The 22,299-nt window shown below is 33.5% G+C and overlaps 1 protein-coding gene across 1 annotated transcript in view; it reads right to left on the reverse strand.

The window, feature by feature from the left end:
• Nucleotides 1-22,299, reverse strand: part of LOC129231501 (acidic leucine-rich nuclear phosphoprotein 32 family member B-like) — a 60,993-nt gene that overhangs the window by 35,590 nt on the left and 3,104 nt on the right. The window contains exon 2 of the mRNA XM_054865829.1: nt 7,496-7,534. Within this exon, the coding sequence (XP_054721804.1) occupies nt 7,496-7,534 (39 nt within the window). The remainder of the gene's footprint in view (nt 1-7,495; nt 7,535-22,299) is intronic.

Consider the following 22,299-nt stretch of genomic DNA (forward strand, 5'->3'; position numbering starts at 1 on the left):
AGCTTTAACTAGGTATGACTAGAAAGAACCCTAATTTCACCCTCAACGCTTGGGACCTCTAGTTGGCTGGATTTCAAAATTTTCCAGACTTCAGATAGAGACAGAAAAAAAAATAACAAAAATTTATTGCATTTTATTCAAGATTTTTTTTGCTTAATTCAGTAGTTCTTTATAATCATGTAATATTAGCCAAATAAAGTTTATTTTTCTGAATCTTCTCCATTTTATTTCATTTTAGTTATTTATTACTTTCTTAACTTCAATCAGGTTGTTTGTCTCAAAAAAGAGAACATAAAGTTAAGAAGATCGCAGATGCGACCACAGAGCATCTACATAGGCATGCAGAACAGTTAAATTTTGACAGTAGACTATCACCCTAACAAAAATCTAAATAAGATTTGCAGTACAGAACAATAGAATATGCAATACGATACATGATAAGAACGGTAAAAAATAATGGCAAACATAAAATAATGTTCTAACCGGTAGTCTCTTAGTAAATAAAAACAGGCGAGTTTCATAGAACAGGGATGAGAGTGGTCAGAGAGCAAAAAGGAGGAAATCCCCCCCCCCCCAAAAAATCGTAAAACAGATGATATCCAAAAAAAATTTCGTGAAATGGATGATATCCAAAACCACATCAAAACAGAACCTGAAAGCCATGATATTCAAAAAATCAACAAAAAATGTATAATTTACCAGTTTTAAAGGTAATACGTATTTAATTAGGTATGAGTAAGAATTTTGTATTATTTCTGCATTGCACCATTTCTTTGCAAGGGTGTTTATTCCTAAATAAATCTAAATTTTGAAAAAGAGGCAACAATTTTTTAACTCCTGAGTCCTTGAACAAAGGGTTGGGGAAGACAGAGGTCAATCTTGGCTGCATCACACAATAGTGTCAACTTATCATATTTTTTAGAGAAAAATACATTTTTTCATTAAAAACATTTGAGTTTATAGTGTTAAACGAGTGAGAACATAAATTTTGAAATTAGATCTGTTTGTAAAGTAAAACTTTACAACAGAGAAAAATCTAAAATTTCTTTGTGACAGAACATACTTTTCATAGTAAGAATTGAAAATAAATAAATATATATGTATATAAACGATTGGTTATCTTTTTCCTTGCATTGGAACCCAAAATTTGTTTTTGAGAGCTTTCTAATATTGGAATAAAAAGAACAACTTGCAACTGACTCATTTAATCATGAAATTTCTAAACTTTTAACAGGTTGTAAAGCTAAACCATTTGAGATTCACCATAAATATTTTTTACCCTTTCTTAAATACACAAAAAAATAACCATGCCAAGTTAAAAAAAATTCGAGACTGTGGGTGCTAAGCCACATTTTTTGATTGAGTTTTGCATTTTTTTCTAAAATAAATTAAAGAAATAAAAATATTATTGAAATGATGAATAAAATAAGATGTAAGGTAGTACATAGTAAAAAACCACCCAACAACAAAAATAATTGAAATACTTTCAGGATGCAAAAAGATTGAAATCTCAAACGAGGCATGCAACTTTCGGTGCAGCACGTGTTTGACGTCGTTGGCTTGATTCCAAAACGTACGTTTTTGGCAGATATCGAGGAGGATTAATATTCAAGGGGAAAAAATAGAACAAGTAAGAAATCGGGGACCGAAAATTTCAAAAAATCGTATTTTTTTTCCGATTTTTGAGGAAAATAAGGACTAAAAGAGGCAAAAAAGGGAGGAAAGGTCTTAAAAACTAACAGAAAAAGCCGGAATTCCGGCAAAAGCCGGAAAACTCTCATCCCTGATAGAAGCAGATATAATCTGATTTTCAAATGCGTAAATTTCACCCTTATTCTACAAAAGTTAGCAAGAATACAGTAGCTAAAACAGAGTAAAAATTAAAACATATACAGTAACCCCTCGTTATATTGCTCATACCGAGACGAGGTAGTGTTGAAGTTAAAGCGCTGCACATAGAAGATAAATGACGAAAAGGATTCTGTTTTAGATTCGACAGTAAATTATTATAACTATGAAACTCTAGTATGTCGCCAAAATACATGTGTACTCGTTTGGAAGTTAGAAAGTCATTAAATCTGTTTGAGACAATTATTTCCAGATCTGAGCACCTGAAGGATTTAAAGGAAAAAAAAAGCTGTAAACTTTGGCTTTTAATTTTACTCAATCAGCAGTAACCGGAAATCAAGTAACAATAATTGAAGACCAATAATCTGCTTCTTTTATTGTCTTCTTGTTCTGCAGAAAAATTTCATTTCATTTTACAGCGCAAATTCCGGGACACTCACTAGCATTTAATGATCTCATTGGGAACTGTGGAAATATTCCACCCATCTGAATATTGAAGTTCAGAGATATACCTCGATCCTAAGCTATTTCAGATATAAGGCCCTTGTTGTAGTTTGAAGAATGTTTCTCTTAGTGGTGTAAGATAATTTTTTTTTTCCCATTTACAATGTATGTCCCTTTCCTCTGATATATACAAGTACAGCAATACTTTTCCCTTTTTTTATTGTTTTTTGACTGGGTCAGAAACAGCTATTTGTAATTTCAAAGAAAAAAAGATTCCTCATGACAACAACTTCTCTTCAGTCTTAAGTGGGACAGAAAATTAAAAGGAATAGATGCAGTGTATTTTTTTTCGTGCTAAACAGATCGACAATATGCATAAGTAAGATAAAAGCAACACCAAAAAAATTTCCAAAAAACTGCATTCAGATTTATATAAATAGCAAGTATGGAACGAATCACTATAATCATCGGGACTTGGAGGCCCCTAAGCTATATCTTGTTTAGCTTGAATACAAATATAGGCTTGGATATACCACTGATCAAAATGTACAAATTAAAAAACGTAAGAGATATTGAGTTGCAACGATTTCTGACTTACTCAAAATTAGAAGCCACCTGGGCAATGCTGAAAGCTGCCATCAGCAGATAGAAAAAAGACTGACAATGAAGGATTTAACTTATTACATTTTCTAAAAAGAGCTCAACATTCCTGAGAACTTCAATCCAGTTTGGCAGGGACAGTTGTTACCGAGACGAGGCAGTGTTGAAGTTAAAGCACTGCACATAGAAGATAATCAAGAATTCAAAATAACCTCGTAATGATGAAAAGGTTTCTGTTTAAGATTCGACAGTAATTATAACTATGAAACCCTAGTATGTCGCCAAAATACGTGTGTACTTGTTTGGAAGCTAGAAAGTCATTAAATCTGTTTGAGACAATTATTTCCAGATCTGATCGCCTGAAAAATTTTAAGGAAAAAAAGGCTGTAAACTTTGGCTTTTAATTTTACTCAATCAGCATTAACCGGAAATCAAGTAACAATAATTGAAGACCAATAATCTGCTTCTTTTATTGTCTTCTTGTTCTGCAGAAAAATTTCATTTCATTTTACAGCGCCAATTCCGGGACACTCACTAGCATTTAATGATCTCATTGGGAACTGTGGAAATATTCCACCCATCTGTATATTGAAGTTCAGAGATATACCTCGATCCTAAGCTATTTCAGATATAAGGCCCTTGTTGTAGTTTGAAGAATGTTTCTCTTAGTGGTGTAAGATAATTTTTTCTTTTCCCATTTACAATGTATGTCCCTTTCCTCTGATATATACAAGTACAGCAATACTTTTCCCTTTTTTTTTATTGTTTTTTGACTGGGTCAGAAACAGCTATTTAATTTCAAAGAAAAAAAAGATTCCTCATGACAACAACTTCTCTTCAGTTTTAAGTGGGACAGAAAATTAAAAGGAATAGATGCAGTGTATTTTTTTTCGTGCTAAACAGATCGACAATATGCATAAGTAAGATAAAAGCAACACCAAAAAAATTTCCAAAATACTGCATTCAGATTTATATAAATAGCAAGTATGGAACGAATCACTATAATCATCGGGACTTGGGGGCCCCTAAGCTATATCTTGTTTAGCTTGAATACAAATATAGGCTTGGATATACCACTGATCAAAATGTACAAATTAAAAAACGTAAGAGATATTGAGTTGCAACGATTTCTGACTTACTCAAAATTAGAAGCCACCTGGGCAATGCTGAAAGCTGCCTTCAGCAGATAGAAAAAAGACTGACAATGAAGGATATAACTTATTAAATTTTCTAAAAAGAGCTCAACATTCCTGAGAACTTCAATCCAGTTTGGCAGGGACAGTTGTTACCGAGCGAGACGAGGTAGTGTTGAAGTTAAAGCGCTGCACATAAAAGATTATCAAGAATTCAAAATAACCTCGTAATGACGAAAAGGATTCTGTTTTAGATTCGACAGTAAATTATTATAACTTTGAAACTCTAGTATGTCGCCAAAATACATGTGTACTCGTTTGGAAGTTAGAAAGTCATTAAATCTGTTTGAGACAATTATTTCCAGATCTGATCACCTGAAGGATTTAAAGGAAAAAAAAAGCTGTAAACTTTGGCTTTTAATTTTACTCAATCAGCAGTAACCGGAAATCAAGTAACAATAATTGAAGACCAATAATCTGCTTCTTTTATTGTCTTCTTGTTCTGCAGAAAAATTTCATTTCATTTTACAGCGCAAATTCCGGGACACTCACTAGCATTTAATGATCTCATTGGGAACTGTGGAAATATTCCACCCATCTGAATATTGAAGTTCAGAGATATACCTCGATCCTAAGCTATTTCAGATATAAGGCCCTTGTTGTAGTTTGAAGAATGTTTCTCTTAGTGGTGTAAGATAATTTTTTTTTTTCCCATTTACAATGTATGTCCCTTTCCTCTGATATATACAAGTACAGCAATACTTTTCCCTTTTTTTATTGTTTTTTGACTGGGTCAGAAACAGCTATTTGTAATTTCAAAGAAAAAAAGATTCCTCATGACAACTTCTCTTCAGTCTTAAGTGGGACAGAAAATTAAAAGGAATAGATGCAGTGTATTTTTTTTCGTGCTAAACAGATCGACAATATGCATAAGTAAGATAAAAGCAACACCAAAAAAATTTCCAAAATACTGCATTCAGATTTATATAAATAGCAAGTATGGAACGAATCACTATAATCATCGGGACTTGGGGGCCCCTAAGCTATATCTTGTTTAGCTTGAATACAAATATAGGCTTGGATATACCACTGATCAAAATGTACAAATTAAAAAACGTAAGAGATATTGAGTTGCAACGATTTCTGACTTACTCAAAATTAGAAGCCACCTGGGCAATGCTGAAAGCTGCCATCAGCAGATAGAAAAAAGACTGACAATGAAAGATTTAACTTATTACATTTTCTAAAAAGAGCTCAACATTCCTGAGAACTTCAATCCAGTTTGGCAGGGACAGTTGTTACCGAGACGAGGCAGTGTTGAAGTTAAAGCGCTGCACATAGAAGATAATCAAGAATGCAAAATAACCTCGTAAAGACGAAAAGGATTCTGTTTTAGATTCCACAGTAAATTATTATAACTATGAAACTCTAGTATGTCACCAAAATACATGTATACTCGTTTGGAAGTTAGAAAGTCATTAAATCTGTTTGAGACAATTATTTCCAGATCTGATCGCCTGAAGGATTTAAAGGAAAAAAAAAAGCTGTAAACTTTGGCTTTTAATTTTACTCAATCAACAGTAACCGGAAATCATGTTACAATAATTGAAGATCAATAATCTGCTTCTTTTATTGTCTTTTTCTGCAGAAAAATTTCGTTTCATTTTACAGTGCAAATTCAGGGACACTCACTAGCATTATAAGATCTTATTGGGAACTGTGGAAATATTTCACATATTTCACCCATCTGTAAATTGAAGTTTCAGAGATATACAATCAACCCTCGTTTATCACGGTTAATCGTTTCAGACTTTACCGCGATAACTGAAATTCCGCGAAGTAGGATTCTGTATTTATAAAGCGTATATTTTCCTAATTAGAGCGCATAAAACTTACTTAAGACAATTTAAATAGGTTTTTAACATAGGTAGAGCCCCCTAGACATGAAACGTAACCACCATTACATTTGCATTATTTTTTTAAAATGCACAAAATATGAGAAAATTAGATGTGTTAGACCTAATAGGTATCACATTGTTAATTATTGGGAAGTAAACCATACACACAAAAATGCAGTTCATACACACTACTACTAGTCAACTTCGTTGATGAATTAAATTGCCAGTTAGTCACCGTATGTGCCCTCGTTCTTCCTACTACAATTATCCTCATTTAAGGTATTACGTATACAACTTAAAAATCTAGTACATTTTTGAACACCATTTACAATTACACATGCAATAATACAGTGACTTTTACTTTTCAGTTAGTGTTTAATGATTAAAATGAGATAGCGATTCCCAACTCTTTCTTCGATGATTTTATACCTCCACTCCCTTAACTAGTACAGCTACAGCCCTCAGATGAGCTTACCTTACTTAAAAGACATACTTTGTTATTGTTATGTAGGAAACAGTTTACACGAGTGCATAAAAAAAACTAATTACTATATTTTGAAGAAAAAAAACCAGGAAAAATGTAGTGAAGCTGCAAAAGTCGAAGCGCGAAGTAGCGATGGACGACTGTACCAGGATCCTAAGCTATTTCAGGTATGCGTCCAGGTGTAAGAGAATTTTTTTTCCCACATTTACTATGTTGTCCCTTTCCTCTGATATATACAAGTACAGCAATATTTTTACTTTTTTGATCGCTTTTTTCACTGATGTTCTTTTTTTATTGGCCTTAAGAGAGGGAGGTCAAGAGAGTGACCCAGGACTCCCTTGGAATTTGAGCATAGAATATCCCAAATTGCAGGGGATTCGGGGGTTTCTCCCTCGGAGGAAATTCAGGAAAATAGGTAAAAATTCTGCATTTTGAAGCTTTATTAGATGTAGTTGGAACTACGAAACCATCAGGACAGAAATAAACAAAATTTTTTTTTTCGCAAATTAAGATAATGCACAGTAAAAATGTTTGATTGACAAATCATTGACAGCAGTTTACAGACAGCTAGAGCGCGTTAAGAGAAAAGACAATGCATTGTTACTTGCTTTGAACTACCATCTAAAGTTCTGGAAATAAGAGACCCATATTATCCATGTCATCCATATTATCCAGGCATTGAAGACTTACCTATTCCTAATAAGGAATTGGATTACACTGATGATCGCCTCGAATATCAAGAGGGAAGCCTAAACACCTTACTTAAATCTCCTAACGAAGTACCTCAAGGAGAGAAACATGTTGGAAAAAGGTGTCAAAAATGTGAATAATATGAAAGTTACTGGATATACAGCTTTTTTTTTTTTAGAGTTTAAAAGCCTCACTAGTGTTTAGAGTTTAATATAACGAGGGATCACTGCAGTTAAAAATTTTTAAACTAAAAAAAGTGATGAAAGCGTGAAAAACCTGGTCGAGGGGAGGGGAAGAGTTGACAAATAAAAATGTCAGTGAGAACTGAGAAACATATTAAGTTAATCTTATCAAGAAAAATGATCAAGTTTGACGAGAAAATATGGAAAAAAAATTACCTTCTGCATTTTCTGCTTTGTTTCTTCAGTACTGTTCAACTAAAAAAAGAAAAGAAATACTACTATTAAAGATCAATACTCTTAAACATTCAAGAAACATATTCTGCAATACAGTCGAATCCCGACTCATGCGTTCCAAGACTAATCGCGTAAGTCGAAATTTCGTGTTGTGGAAAAGTGCTGGTACATTTATACCCAATCATTTTAGACATTTTTAAACACCTCTTAACGTAAGTCGGAACGCATTGTAGCGGGCATCGACTGTAAATATAATTCTATAGTCACACCAGAGCTAGAAAATTTTTTAAAATCTTACATGTCCTTAAGGGCATGCTCGTCTAAAAGATACATGCCCGAATTTTTATATGACTAGTTTCCCTTATTGTATATCAATAAAAGCATTTGAATTCGTCGTACAGCATTAATCAGACGAATTATTTTTATATAAATCATAATAGTTTGAATAATTAGTACTTAATAAGCAGTCGTTAAATTTAAAAGTTAAATTAAAGATCACTTCCACGTAAACTGGAAACAGCAAACCATCTTAGCAGTTAGGACTTGAAATAAATTTTGAGCTCCAAGTAGTGATTTAAAATACCCGGGTATTTATTTTTAGGGATAAATACGTAGGGTATATACCCGGGTAAATACCCAAAATGGGTATTTACCCGGGTATTTATTTCAAAAATTTACATTCAATAAAAATACTTTTCTGTAGAGTCAGGTGGGGTAAAATGGGTAGTCAAAATATATGGTTTTAAAAACAAATTTTAAATTAAATTTGCATTTTTTTGAGTGGGACATTATACTTGGCTGTTCTGAATTCTGTTTCACAAAATATATTTTTCCAATAGATTTTTTTTAAGTGAGAGGTAACACTTTAAATTGAAGTAGATAAATTGAAGCCGCATGTTGTCTGCTTAAACTTCTATCTCCAGCCCCTGATTTTTGAGAAAATTTTATTACTGTGTCATAATATATTCAGTTGGACATTTTTGTTGCTGCTTCAACTTACAGGGAACAAAAAAAAGATTGTTTTCTATTTTTAATCTCATATTTTGAAAATGGGGTAAAATGGGTATATGGTTAGGGTTATCATTCCAGCAAGTTGTTTTAAAAGATACAACAGTATATTTTCCTTTAATTGAATATTAATTCATTTGTGGTTAATTTAAAATGATTGAAACATAAAAGTATGCAATGCCATGACTGTATGAAATAAACTTTGCTCCATCATAACAAATAATAAGAAGCCAGCGGTATACTTATTCTAGAGTTTTTTTGTGCACTCGAGCACAAAATAACAATTTCCTCAGAATATGCTGGGCCCAGCCTGTTGCTGGCCGTCACATTTGTATTTGATTGCAATCAGATGCTACCAATTTCTCCAGTGTACCTTTAAATTCTCAGAACACATCCTAGTTTCAATCCGAAAATTATACTTCACAAAGCATGATTTCGTCACTTTATAAAGATTTGAAAAATGCAATATTGTCTGCAATTTCAACTAGAGCTTCCGATTTGACAACTACCTGCATGAGTTATTTAAAACAACTTAAATGTATGCTCTGGCAAATACAGGAAGTATTGACAAAGATGTTTCAGAAAGGCTAAGAGTCGAAGGTGAAAAAAATAATGAATTAAAAAACAGGAAAATAAAAAATAGTGGAAAAAGAAAGTTTCCATTCAGAGGAAGTATCTGGAATAGGAACTGCTAAAAATATGCTTATGAAGCAAATTTTAACCTTAGGTGACTAGGTATAAATATTGTACTTAGAAGAAACAAGCAAGAAAGAATTTATTGGCAAATATATGGCTGTTGAGGGAAATATTATGAGATGAAATATTTTTAAAAAATCCGAGATGGAGGATTTTTCTTATTTTTCCTGATATAAATGACACTGATTTCATTAAAAAACATCAATACAAAAAATTAATGAGCCAAAATTTAACAATAGATGCCATTACTTTTTTTAAAGAATGACAAGTATGGATATCGTGCATGAAAGAAACCACATTAATATTTTGTCAAATTTACTGTTTGCACTATTTTTTAAAAGTTAAATTGTAAAATTTGGCTAACCGACTCTTAACTCTATATTAACACACTGCATTGAACAAATAGTATGCTTTTTTTATCACTTCTTAGACTTCAATACCCATTTTCACCTGCGTGGGGTAAAATGGGTATAGAAAACATATAGTCATAAACACTCCTCCCAAAAATAAATTTGTATCAAATTATGTGTGAAAATCATTTAATTCTACTCTCAACATATGTAATTTATACATAAAACAAAAAAAAAATTAGAAACAAAAAATTTGACAAAAATATTTGAGTCAAAATCTAAAAGTAGGCCATTTTATACCCATTTTACCCCACCTGACTCTATGTATTCCACTATGCATATATACAAGGTCTACTCCAAAAGTAATGCAATTTTTTTAACAGTATTTTATTGAACAGTCAGCTGATTGGATCTCTTCTTGGGATGAAATATGGGTTCATTTCAGGCCTGCGTTAATCCGAGGGAACAAAATGAAGTCTGTTGGTGCAACGTCAGGACTATAGGGAGCGGGGACTGCGTTTTCACCTGGTGTTTAGAAAAGGAACTCACGGATTTGCAGTGCGTTGTGGCAGGGTGCTTCGGCACGAACTTGCCTCACTTTTCTCATCGCTAAATCTTGAGTCATGCAAAACACAGCAGTAGATGACATGTTCAGTTCATTTGCAACCATCTTGATAGTCAATCGAGGGTCAATTGAGCAACACGAGTCACATTGTTGTCGGTTTTGCGGGTTGACGACTGCCCAGAACGTTGTCCATCTTGAACCTCTTCCCGGCCCTCTTTAGAGGTCTTTAACCACCTCAAAAATTGTGAATAGGACAGAAGAGTTCCCGTAAGCCTCACGGATCATTTTGTTAGTCTCCTCAAGAGATTTTGTTGATTAAGTAACAAAACTTATTCACATACCATTTTTCCCGTGACACGGTCGATGCGCAGAGGTTAACGTTAACTTACAGCCGGCCATTCCCACAGTTCGGAGATCCCCCCCCCCCCTGAGACTGGTTTTCCGGACATTCTTAAGGTCTCCCTCACTAAACAAAGTAGTTTGATTATTCTCCGACCAATAAAAGCGGTCTGGAAAAAAACCATTGCATTACTTTCAGAATACACCTTGTATAATCAACCATATACAAAACAATAAAGTTTTGCTCAAAAATTATATTTTTATCATACTTAAAGAATTATTGTGTGAAACAACTTAGCAATCTAATATGATATTCATATTAAATGTGTTGGATATGCCTAAACAATGCTCTTATAGATATAAAATTTTATCTAACGATTAGGACAGGGGTCTGTCCAGGATTTTTCACAGGGTCCGTTTTTTGTGAAAAATCAAATAATTTTGTGAAAAATGAATTAATTTTGTGAAAAATCAAAAAATTTCGCAAAAAAAAAATGTTTAAACGAAATTTTAGAATTTAGAGATGGCACAAACTGCATCAATTAAACTTAGAGCTGAGTGTTTTCCTCTTCTATGACGAGAAAATCATTCTGGATTTTTTTTCTGATATTTGGCGGGGGGGGGGGGGGCATCGCTCATTCAAGTATCAATATTTATCTACAATTCTGCATTATGTTAACAGGGTTCATACACTTTTGGTTAAAAAAAGTTCCCTGACTTTTCCAGGTTTTCCAGGTTGTTTTTTAGAAAATTCCAGGTTACTCGCTTCATTAAAAATTTAAGTTTAAATAGTAATATTTTCAAAATAATTAAAATTGTTTAAAGTAGCAATGCAGAAGAACTGAAACTTCTCCCCTTAGATTAAAAAAAAAAAAAAAAAAACTTGGATTTTTTTTCCTTTGTTTTCTCTGTCAAAATTTTAAGTCTTTTTAAAACATTTTGTTCAAAATTGTTTTAATTTGTTTACTATTTGTTGAAAACAGAGTACTTTCAACTTATTTTAGCGTTTTTTTTTTGATGTCACGCGTAATATTATAGCTTTTCGCTGTAGTCCTGCAGCAACCTTTTAGCATCCACTTTTGGTTTACAATACTTTTTATTTTCTTATAAGTAGGTTACACAAAACATATTGAGCAAAATGCAAAGCTAAATTTTAGTATAAATATGGTTAACTTGTTGCATCAATTGGCATACCATGTAATGCATAGTAACAAAAATCAACATCCGCCGATCATAGGCCAATGCCAATAATCTTTTTTTTTTTTTTTTCACATATTAAAGGATGCTTACATTAAAATTTCAAATTTTCTTTTCCAGAAAGTATTAGTTAATTTTCAAAAATTCACAACTTTTTGCACATTTTAATGTTATTTTCAATGTTACTCATTAATATAAACATCCAATTCTGTTTCTGGAAGTTTAAGTCTACTTCCATTGTGCAAACGATCAAATATGGCGACAAAGTGAAAAATTTAAAATAATATGTAGATTTTTGGATTTGTAGTATAAAAGTAGTAATAAATAATTAATAATCCTTAAAAGGATACAATAAAAGCAAAATAGTCAGTATTTAGCACATAAGAGTCTAAATCAATTAAAACAAAAAAATGTTATGAAGATTAAATTTTGCATTTTTCCAGAAAATAATTACAAATTATCCGGAAAAAAAAGGCACAATTTGTGTTGTTTTCAATAGTTTGCATTGCAATTAACATCCAATGCCGTCTTCGGGAACTTAGGCACTTAAAAAGTCTTGTGTACTTCCATCTTGGGAATGACCAAATATGGCGGCTATGCCCAAAAATAAGAAATAACTTTTTTAATTTGTCGCATGAAGACAATTAAAAAATAATTAATCTTCATGAAACTACAATTCATTGAAAAGTTTTTATCACATTTGCGTCCGAGGCAGTGAGGATAAGATTAAGTTTTAAGAACAAAATTTTTCATTTCTCAAGAAAATTATTTTAAATAACAATAGAAAAACAATTTGTAGACCATTTTTTGTTATTTTCATCGGTTTTCAATTAAAGAAAACATCTAATTCTGCTTTGTTTTTAGAAACTTAGGCATTTTAGGATCGTATCTACATCCATCTTGTGAATGACCAAAGATGGCGACTACGTTTCACACGTAGCTGAAATGATTTTCCGATCAAAAAAAAAAAAAAAAAAAACTTTTCCCCGATCGACCTTCCCCCATCTACAGGTTGTGCGTCCGAAGCAGTAAATTGTCTTCTCTCCTTTTGAGTTTGTGCATAATTGCTGTTCACCTGATTTTTTTTCCCTTGGGAACTACTGAGAGCCAAAAACGGCAGCTGCTGAAGATTTTTTGGGTCGCCACTTTTTTCATTGCTTTAAAATTGTTACAATTTTTTTTAAATACATCGATAAAAATGAAGATTAGATCTCATAAAACCAAATTCCCTGGGAAAAAATTGGAAAAAGAAAATTTTTGGGGACACATTTGGAAAATTCCCTGACATTTTTGACTATGTCATTTTCCATGATAATTCCAAGTTTTCCCGGAGCGTACGAACCCTGAACCGAATAGAATGTTGTGGCAACCCATCTAAAACTTTAGGCAGTAGAAAGAAATGCGTTCCCCTCACTGACTCCATGCAAGAAAATCTTCGCTCTTTTGGCGAATTTTTCGTTGTGAAAAAAAAAAACGTTCATTTCTCGATCGCAGTTTTTAAGTGCCAGCTTCGGTTTAGATAAAAATTTGCAATTTTTTTCGTGAAATCACAATAAAAACGAAGACTAGATCTCATGGTACTTAATTCCTTGGGGGAAAAAATGGAAAAAAAATTTTTGGAGGACAAAATTTGAAAACTCCCTGACTTTTCCCTGACATTTTTGACAGTGTCATTTTCCCTGACAATTCCCGGTTTTCCCGGAATTCCCGGAGCGTACGAACCCTGGTTAAATTATACTAGATATATTTCTGTACAGTATTTAAAATAATAGTAACAAAAATATAAATAAATAAAACAAAATTCAGAATAGAGTTCGGCATTCAACTTTTTGACCCAAGACACTCTTAAAAAGCACAGAATTTCGTTTAAAACTTATAAATTCCGTGATTTTAACAAAAATAAAAAGATATTTCAATTGTTTACCTCTTAACAAAGCGTAATAATCATCAAAAGTTCGAAAAATCGGATTCCCATAGCGGATGCAAAGAGATCGCAATTCTCAAAGTGAAGGCATCAAAAGTATAAAAACGGCTTGTAAAAGAAATATTTTCGATAAAATTATTTTAAAATTTCGTTTTAGAGTCCTATGATAACATATCATTAATATCTGTGGACACAGTTGACTCCCCTCCCCCCCCAAAAATAATAATAATAAAATAAAATAAACCATCTATTCAGCATTTTTATTTTTGACTCATTACAGAAAATGGAATTTTGCTTTAAGAACTTGAAATGAGAGTTAAATAAAGAGACTTTTCATTTATTTGAATCCTAATAAAGCGAAGTTAGCTTGAAAAAAGAACAAAATACGATTCTCATATCGGATGTTAAAAGATTGCATTTTTCAAAATGTAGACATCTAAAGAAAAAAAACGGTAATTAAAAGAGTTTATTTAAAGTTAATCATCCTTGTTAGCCTCGAAAAATCAAAACCCATATAATTTTCTCCCAAAGTAACAATCAAACCGTAAAAACGCAAATATTGACAAGCCCACAAAATGATGAGAATATTTTCTAATCAAGTCATTATAAAGGTTCAACGCCAGACATTAAGTGGTGATAGTTTTGAAGTTGGTAACCCTATCTGAAGCGATCATATTTTTTCCTCACCCTTACTATCCCTTTGCAGTTCTAAGTTCATTTCGCAGATATATATATTATTATTGTTTATTAAATCATGAGGGGAGAAAAGTGCTTACCAATGCCTTTTCAAAAAAGTTTACAACAACACCGCTGCTAATTAGCTGTGATAAAACAAACAACCATTATATTTATTTGGCAGTAGCAATTATTTATCACTTGTAGGAGCATCGCAAGAGTGCCGATTTTTTCTTTTTTTCAAAATTAGCCGATTTTGTATAAGCTGATCCCTCTAATTTGACTTAAAAAAAGGTTCCAAAAATTATCGGTTTATACACAGAAATATGCGTTTTTTTGCTTTCAGATTTGCTCTTTCAATAAACAATTTGTGACAGATCCGATCTTGTTTATAAGAATTTTGTGAAGGGTCCGTTTTGTTTGATCGGGATTTTGTGAAAGGTCCGTTTTGGTTGATCGGATTTTTGTGAAGGGTCCGTTAACGGACCCAAATATCCCCTGGCCAGACCACTGTAGGATATCACTTAAATATAAGGAAATTATTCTTAATAACTAAATATGTTTTACTTTAAGAAAATAACAGATAGGAACACTTCTGCACTTTAATGGTGAACAAATTGATACAGTATTAGCTAAACCTTATTTTGGGGTAAAATTGTGATTGTAGTTGTCCATTTTTAAGTATTTTTATAATGCCCAGAACTTGATTAAATATTTCTATAATAACACTGCTTGGCTAGTACGTCCTTTTCTGCAGTCATAGCAAGTAACTTAATTGCCCTGTTATGTGAAACTGATCTAGCGATGTTCATGGGTGAAAGACTAGGGCCGTCTTAGAACATGATGGGTCCCTTGACACAAATATACATTACTGGGCCCTTTCATAACATCCCCTTTTTTAAACCGAGATACTCTGACGACCTCCAGGCTCAATGTGAGGTCAAAAACCTGGTGGGAGGGGTCGGGTACGAGTTTGGCAGCCCCTTAATTTTTTTTAAATGCATGTATCAATACAAGGAGAGAGAGAGGGAGAGTGGACTAAGCTTTCTGGCTTCTGGGAGTCAAAAAAGTAATAGCAAATATAAACTTAATGGAAAAATTAACATTGAGTATGAAATAGGGGGGTCCGGGGGTCCTCTCTCCCGGAAATTTTTCGATATTGTAGTCTTAAAATCTCAATTTCAGACAATATTTGGTGATGTTAGGGGAGCATACGTTAAGGGTTTCTCCTGATGCAATTTTTCGGAAGTGGAAATCCAAAAACAGAACTTTAAATTATCTTCGAGTATATGGTATGAAGCGAGATTCCGGGGGCTCGCCTCTGAAATTTTTTAAAAAATATTAGCTCTAAAAACGCAGTTTTAGAAGATCTTTGGTGATTTTAAGTCGAGATAGATTCCGAGGCCATCCACCAGAAAATTTTCAAATTGAAGTCTTAAAAGCTTTTTTGGTAAAGACTAGAGCACCAGCAGTTACTCGAAAGTTCAGTTCCAAAAACGAAATTTTTGCTGACCTTCAGTGATGTTAGGAAAAGAAGTTTTCAAGAGGCTCACGGTGGAAAATTTTCGAAATTGAAGCACTAAAAACGAGATTTAAAACTTTCTTCATTGATGATGAGGAGAGAGGAGGGCACGGGGCGCTATCTCAGAAAATTTTTGCTTCTATTAATTTAAAAAGTTTTAGACCATCTTTGGGAATGTTAAAAAATTGGGAGAGGTTCGAGTACTTTCCTTCAGCAAATTTTCGAAACTAGAATTCCATGTAATGGCGGGGAGTGGATTCGACTATTCTCTTATGAAGTTATTCAAAACTGAATCCCAAAAATTTAAATTTTACACGATCTTCGATTATAGGAGGGGGTGGGAGGTTCTAGGGACCACCGGAATTCTTTCGACATTGGTTTTTATCAACTTATTTTCTTTTTAAACTGAGGGTCCCGAAACCGTGAGTTTGTACAGCGTAGAGAATACTTTGTTTCGTCAAAAAATGTTTGAAGCTCACATTTGGCAGCCTTTGGTCTTTGATTTGATAATCTTAATATTGTCGAGTCTTTCATGCTCCTCAATGGTATTTTTAAGATTGCATTTTTTTAAATCATTGTAGGGGAAAAATAACTTGTCACTTTTATTTCAATTGTTATAAACAGGGTTTCCGAGAGCAAAAGTGGATCCGGGAAAAAATGACTTCGCTCAATTTTTTCACAGGTCCCCTTCTACACCTTTCACCATTAAAATATCTTACCCTCTGCACGAGTTCAATTCCGAGCCGGGCCCCTATTCTCCAACCAAGCTGACATGACCTCACGTCGGCCCTTGTTGTAAGCTGCATTAGCAATTGTGATTTGTCATGTGTTAAGCGTCAAAGAGACCAGAAATATTTTAACTTATTACAACCGCTAAGGTTTCCCTGTTTTTTTTTCTTTAATTTATTCATTTCTTTTTTATTATACCACTAAAAATATATTGGCAGCAGCAGCACTCGACTAACTAAAAGTGAGGCCCTAGCCCACATTAATTCGGAGGCACCCTGAACAATATGCAGTGTCTGATTTATATTTTTAAAGTGCGAATGCACTTTTGGAGGCCTCTTTTTCTAATCACACAACTATGTATAAATCACTTATGTGCCAGGGGTCTGTCCAGGATTTTTCACAGGGTCCGTTTTTTGTGAAAAATCAAATAATTTTGTGAAAAATGAATTAATTTTGTGAAAAATCAAAAAATTTCGCAAAAAAATTTTTTTTTGGTAAAACAAAATTTTAGAATTTAGAGACGGCACAAACTGCATCAATTAAACTAAAAGTTGAGTGTTTTCCTCTTCTATGACAAGAAAATCATTTTGGATTTTTTTTCTGATATTTGGCGGGGGGGGGGGAGGCATCGCTCTTTCAATTATCAATATTTATCTACCATTCTGTATTATGTTAAATTATACTAGATATATTTCTGTACAGTATTTAAAATAACAAAAATATAAATAAATGAAACAATATTTAGAATAGGGTTCAGCATTCAACTTTTTGACCCAAGACACTCTTAAAAAGCACAGAATTTCGTTTAATACCTATAAATTCCGTGATTTTAACAAAAATAAAGATTTTTCAATTGTTTACTTCTTAACAAAGCGTAATAATCATCAAAAATTCGAAAAATCGGATTCCCATAGCGGATGCAAAGAGATCGCAATTCTCAAAGTGAAGGCATCAAAAGTATAAAAACGGCTTGTAAAAGAAATACTTTTGATAAAATTATTTTAAAATTGCATTTTAGAGTCCTATGATAACATATCATTAATATCTGTGGACACAGTTGACCCAAAAAAAAAAATAATAATAATAAAATAAACCATCTGTTCAGCATTTTAATTTGACTCATAACAGAAAATGGAATTCTGCTTTAAAAACTTGAAATGAGAGTTCTAACAGAAATAAAGAGACTTTTCATTTATTTGAATCCTAATAAAGCGAAGTTAGCTTGAAAAAAGAACAAAATATGATTCTCATATCAGATTGCATTTTTCAAAATGTAGACATCTGAAGAAAAAAAAAACGGTAATTAAAAGAGTTTATTTAAAGTTAATCATCCTTGTTAGCATCGAAAAATCAAAACGCACCTGCACCCTGCACACCTGCACCCTGCACCGCACGCACAGTAAAAACGCAAATATTGACAAGCGGACAAAATGATGAGAATATTTTCTTATCAAGTCATTATAAAGGTTCAACGCCAGACGCTAAGTGGTGATAGTTTTGAAGTTGGTAACCCTATCTGAAGCGATCATATTTTTTCCTCACCCTTACTATCCCTTTGCAGTTCTAAGTTCATTTCGCAGATATATATTATTGTTTATTAAATCATGAGGGGAGAAAAGTGCTTACCAATGCCCTCTCAGAAAAGTTTACAACAACACCGCTGCTAATTAACTGTGATAAAACAAACAACCATTATATTTTTTTGGCAGTAGCAATTATTTATCGCTCCCAAGAGTGCCATTTTTTTTTTTTTTCAAAATTAGCCGATTTTGTATAAGCTGATCCCTCTAATTTGACTTAAAAAAAGGTTCCAAAAATTATCGGTTTATATACAGAAATATGCAGAAATATGCGTTATTTTGCTTTCAGATTTGCTCTTTCAATAAACAATTTGTCACAGATCCGATCTTGTTCATCAGAATTTTGTGAAGGGTCCGTTTTGTTTGATCGGGATTTTGTGAAGGGTCCGTTAACGGACCCAAATATCCTCTGGCCAGACCCCTGTGTGCGTTTATAATTCCCTTTTGGGGCCCCTTATAATCGTGACCAAGTAAATTCGTTACTGGCAGAATGATTAAAAATTCCCCTTTAAAGGAGTTTTGTTCCAATTAATAAGTCATAATTTTTATTTTTTTTAAAAATACATGTATTTTTCATATCGTTGCAATGATATGCATAATGCTTTAAAAAAAATTGGGGGGCTCTTAGGAACATGGGACCCTAGGCCTAGTCAGTCTGTGTGGTAATCAGGCCCTGGGCAGTAGGGTGGATCGAAAAAAACGAATCTTAATTTGGAATACCTGCCAAAAGCTGTGCATGTGTAGGTACAACACACGTGTAAAATATTATCAAGTTTGAACAACTCTTTGAGGGTCCTACCAAGGCTTGAATTTCTCCAAAAATAGAAAAAGTCAATTTTCGAAAATTTTAATGAAAATACTAGTGTTTAAAATTTTTGTTATAATACGGTTAAAATGCTTCCTTTGAACACTCTTTTCATGTATCTTCCCAATTATTTACAGTCTTTGCACCATTAAGCTCGCACATAAGCCGTTAAGTTTCATCAAATTAACCAAAAACTGACTGTTTTTAAGCTTTTTTGCATATTGTAATATTTCTTCTTTTAAAGTCCAGTTTTCTTTTTTAGAACACCTGTACAGAGTGCAGTTTTAAACGGAAGTGAAGTTAAATTTTATTACATTAATAGCCCAGAATCCACTAAAAAGAAATGGCTTCATTTTGAATTTCATTCTACCTTTTCCATCTGCCGAGCCACATGTATTAAGCATAAATATATTATTCATTTTATATTAGCAGTAAACTATCAAAATGATTTAGTTGTATTAACTAAAAAAAACAGAGAGAAGTGCATTGGTTACAAAGAATGTATATTTACTCACACACAGTCGCTCTGACATACAAACATCAATATTTCACAAAATGAGGGACTTGAAAAGTATCACTTAGTTAAAGCCACATAAAATAGTCGGTTCGTCACATCCATTCTTGAAACCTCTTTGAAATAATTTTTTGATTTAAATTATGACATGATACTTCGAGGTTAGATTTTTGCTCATATGAAGCTATCTCTTGCCGATTGACAAACAAAAAAGCTTCTGTCACCATATTAGCACAGGGTTCCACCACCTGCATGTGACAGGGAAACTAAACGAACGCAAAATCGGCGTTGGCGTTTTCAATCTATTGTTGAATATTTTAATTAGATATGCCAGCTAAAATAGGAGAGCGGTGGCAGTTATTGCACATTCTTGCCGGTTGATAACATCATAGTAGTCTGATGCATTAATATTAAAGTTAATCTTTGAATTATAGAATTCTCTTATTTCTTCATAAACAGAAGCCACTTGTGTGGCCTTCAAAATCTTCGCAATGCCAGTCCTATGATGTACTTTCGTTCATCAGTGATCACTGTTAAAAGAATTTTTTTCCAGGTGGCAAAAATAGGCATTTCGTTCAATGACAGGATCAATAATTTTTTCAGATTTTCACTTACGTAACGAGATGCTGTAACAACACTGATCAGGAACAGCAAAGTTTTGTTTCAATTCCAGAAGAAGAAAAATTTGCAACGGCTATACTCCCGCCAGCAGAGCCATCAACATCTTTTGGTGTCACTTCAAAAGTGGAACAAATGAGGTTTTCTCTGCCAACGCTGTCAAGAGTGTTACTAGTACGGCATTTCTGACAGATGTGCGATGTGCTGCAGCAATTGCTTCAAGAATATTACAGGATTTTGGTACTGTGTCAAATAATTATTGCTCTAAAGTCGTTGATAGCAATAAAATTCGAAGACAGCGACAGGAAGTGTCACAGGTGAAGTAAGTGCTTCTCTTCAAAACCTGCAAAGGTTTGAAAAGTACATTTTTCGATAGCCGAAAAGGCAAAACTATAACAAAAAGAAATGGTTGGAGACAGATACCATAGAAGAACCATAAGCGAGGAATCCATAGTTGAAAAATCCAATTCTTTTTATTTGGGTCATGTGACGCCAACTTCTGGAACGGGAAAACATGTCGCGACAGCAATGTGATTTTTGAACTGAAAATTTGTTTAAGCCTTAAGGATCTTTTAGCTTTTGCTGTGATGGCACGGTCACGAATACCAGAAAAAAGAACGGTGCAATTGCGGCCATAGAGAATAAAATTGGACATCCTGTCCCATGGTTAATCTGTGAACTTCATGCAAGCAGAGCCTTTGCGTCACCTGTTCACATTACTTGATGGTGAAACTGCTGGTCCATGTGAATTTTTGCAGGACCAATAGGTAAATAGCTAGACAGGTGCGACAATTTACCACTGGTCCAGTTTGAAGCAATTACGCTCCTTGTCGTAGGTGCTGGGCTGTTAATGTAATGAAGATGAAGTATAATTTTATTTCCATTTAAAACTGCATTCTGCTCAGTCATTGCAAAAAAAAAATTGGACTTTAAAAGAAAAAATATTGCAATGTGCAAAAAAGCTTGAAAAAAGTCAGTTTTTGCAAATTTCACTAAATTTGACGAACTTGTGTGTGAACGTAATACTGCTAAGAATGTAAATAATTTTGAAGATTACATGAAAAGCGTGTTAAAAGGAAATATTTTAGTGGTATTAGAACAAAAATTTCGAACCTTATTATTGTCATAAAAATTTTGGAAAATTGACCTTTTTTCCTATTTTTGGAGAAATTCAAGCCTTGGTAGGACCCTCAAGGAGTTGCTCAAACTTGATAATATTTTACATGTGTATTGTTCTTACACATGCACAGCTTTTGGTAGGTATTCCAAATTAAGATTTGAAATTTCATTTTTTTCGATCCACCCTACTGGGCAGCCCCAGTTCAGAAATTCCCCCTCCCCCCTCTTGGTGACGACCCTGCCTCCTTCCACCCGCAAGCTTTAGCCCATGCGTACAGAGGAACTGAGGCTGTGTTTTGCGAATTTGCGTTATTCTAAACACATGCGGGCAAAATTTACATTTTGCTGTTAGACAGGCCCGAAAGACTTTGCTGTTAGTTGATCGGCCCGAAGCATGACCGGCCCACCGGGCAAATGCCCAGTTGCCTGCCGGCTGTATCCGCCACTGCCTACCCGCTGGGTATTTACCCTATCCACATCACTAGCTCTAAGTATGGATACTGTTATTTTTCAATAAAATACAAAATAATAAAGTTTTGGGAAAAAATATTTGATCAAAAATTTACATGCCCGACATAAGGGTAAGCCGATCGGAATTTTTACATGCCCCAGGCATGTCGGGCAGTTTAATTTTCAACCCCCTGCGTGATACTGATCAAGACTTAAAATATTTCTGATTGACATAATTTATTACTTAGAGAAAGGTCAAATCGAAAGGAAGCATTAACGATATTTCAAGTTTTAAACAACACAGAAGTAAGAAAGTTTTTAAAACATGTGCCAGCTAGATGGTTGCCTTTGCATAGTGTTTGGACAGGTTACTTCAGCAATGGACCCCCTTCTGAATTTTTTTATGGATGCAGTAACGAAACCCAACCTTGTGGCAAGTAAGAACTTCAGACTGTCGAATAAGAGAGCAAGAAGAGAAAAGTAGAAGCTGAACAGAATACAGTCAAGCAGTTTAAGAACAATGCATTACAGGCTGTGCCAGTGACTAAGCAAAGCAAAAGCATAAACAAGTTTCTTCCAAAAACACAACAGAATCTAAGAGCTGTGAAAACCTTCAAAAGAAGCAAAAGAGTGGGGAAGGAAGAAAAAAAACTGAACAATCACTTGAGAGGAAAGTATTTTTTACTTTTTGTCTT

This window comes from Uloborus diversus, chromosome 10 (genome assembly GCF_026930045.1).
Source record: "Uloborus diversus isolate 005 chromosome 10, Udiv.v.3.1, whole genome shotgun sequence".
NCBI classification, from domain to species: Eukaryota; Metazoa; Arthropoda; class Arachnida; order Araneae; family Uloboridae; genus Uloborus; species Uloborus diversus.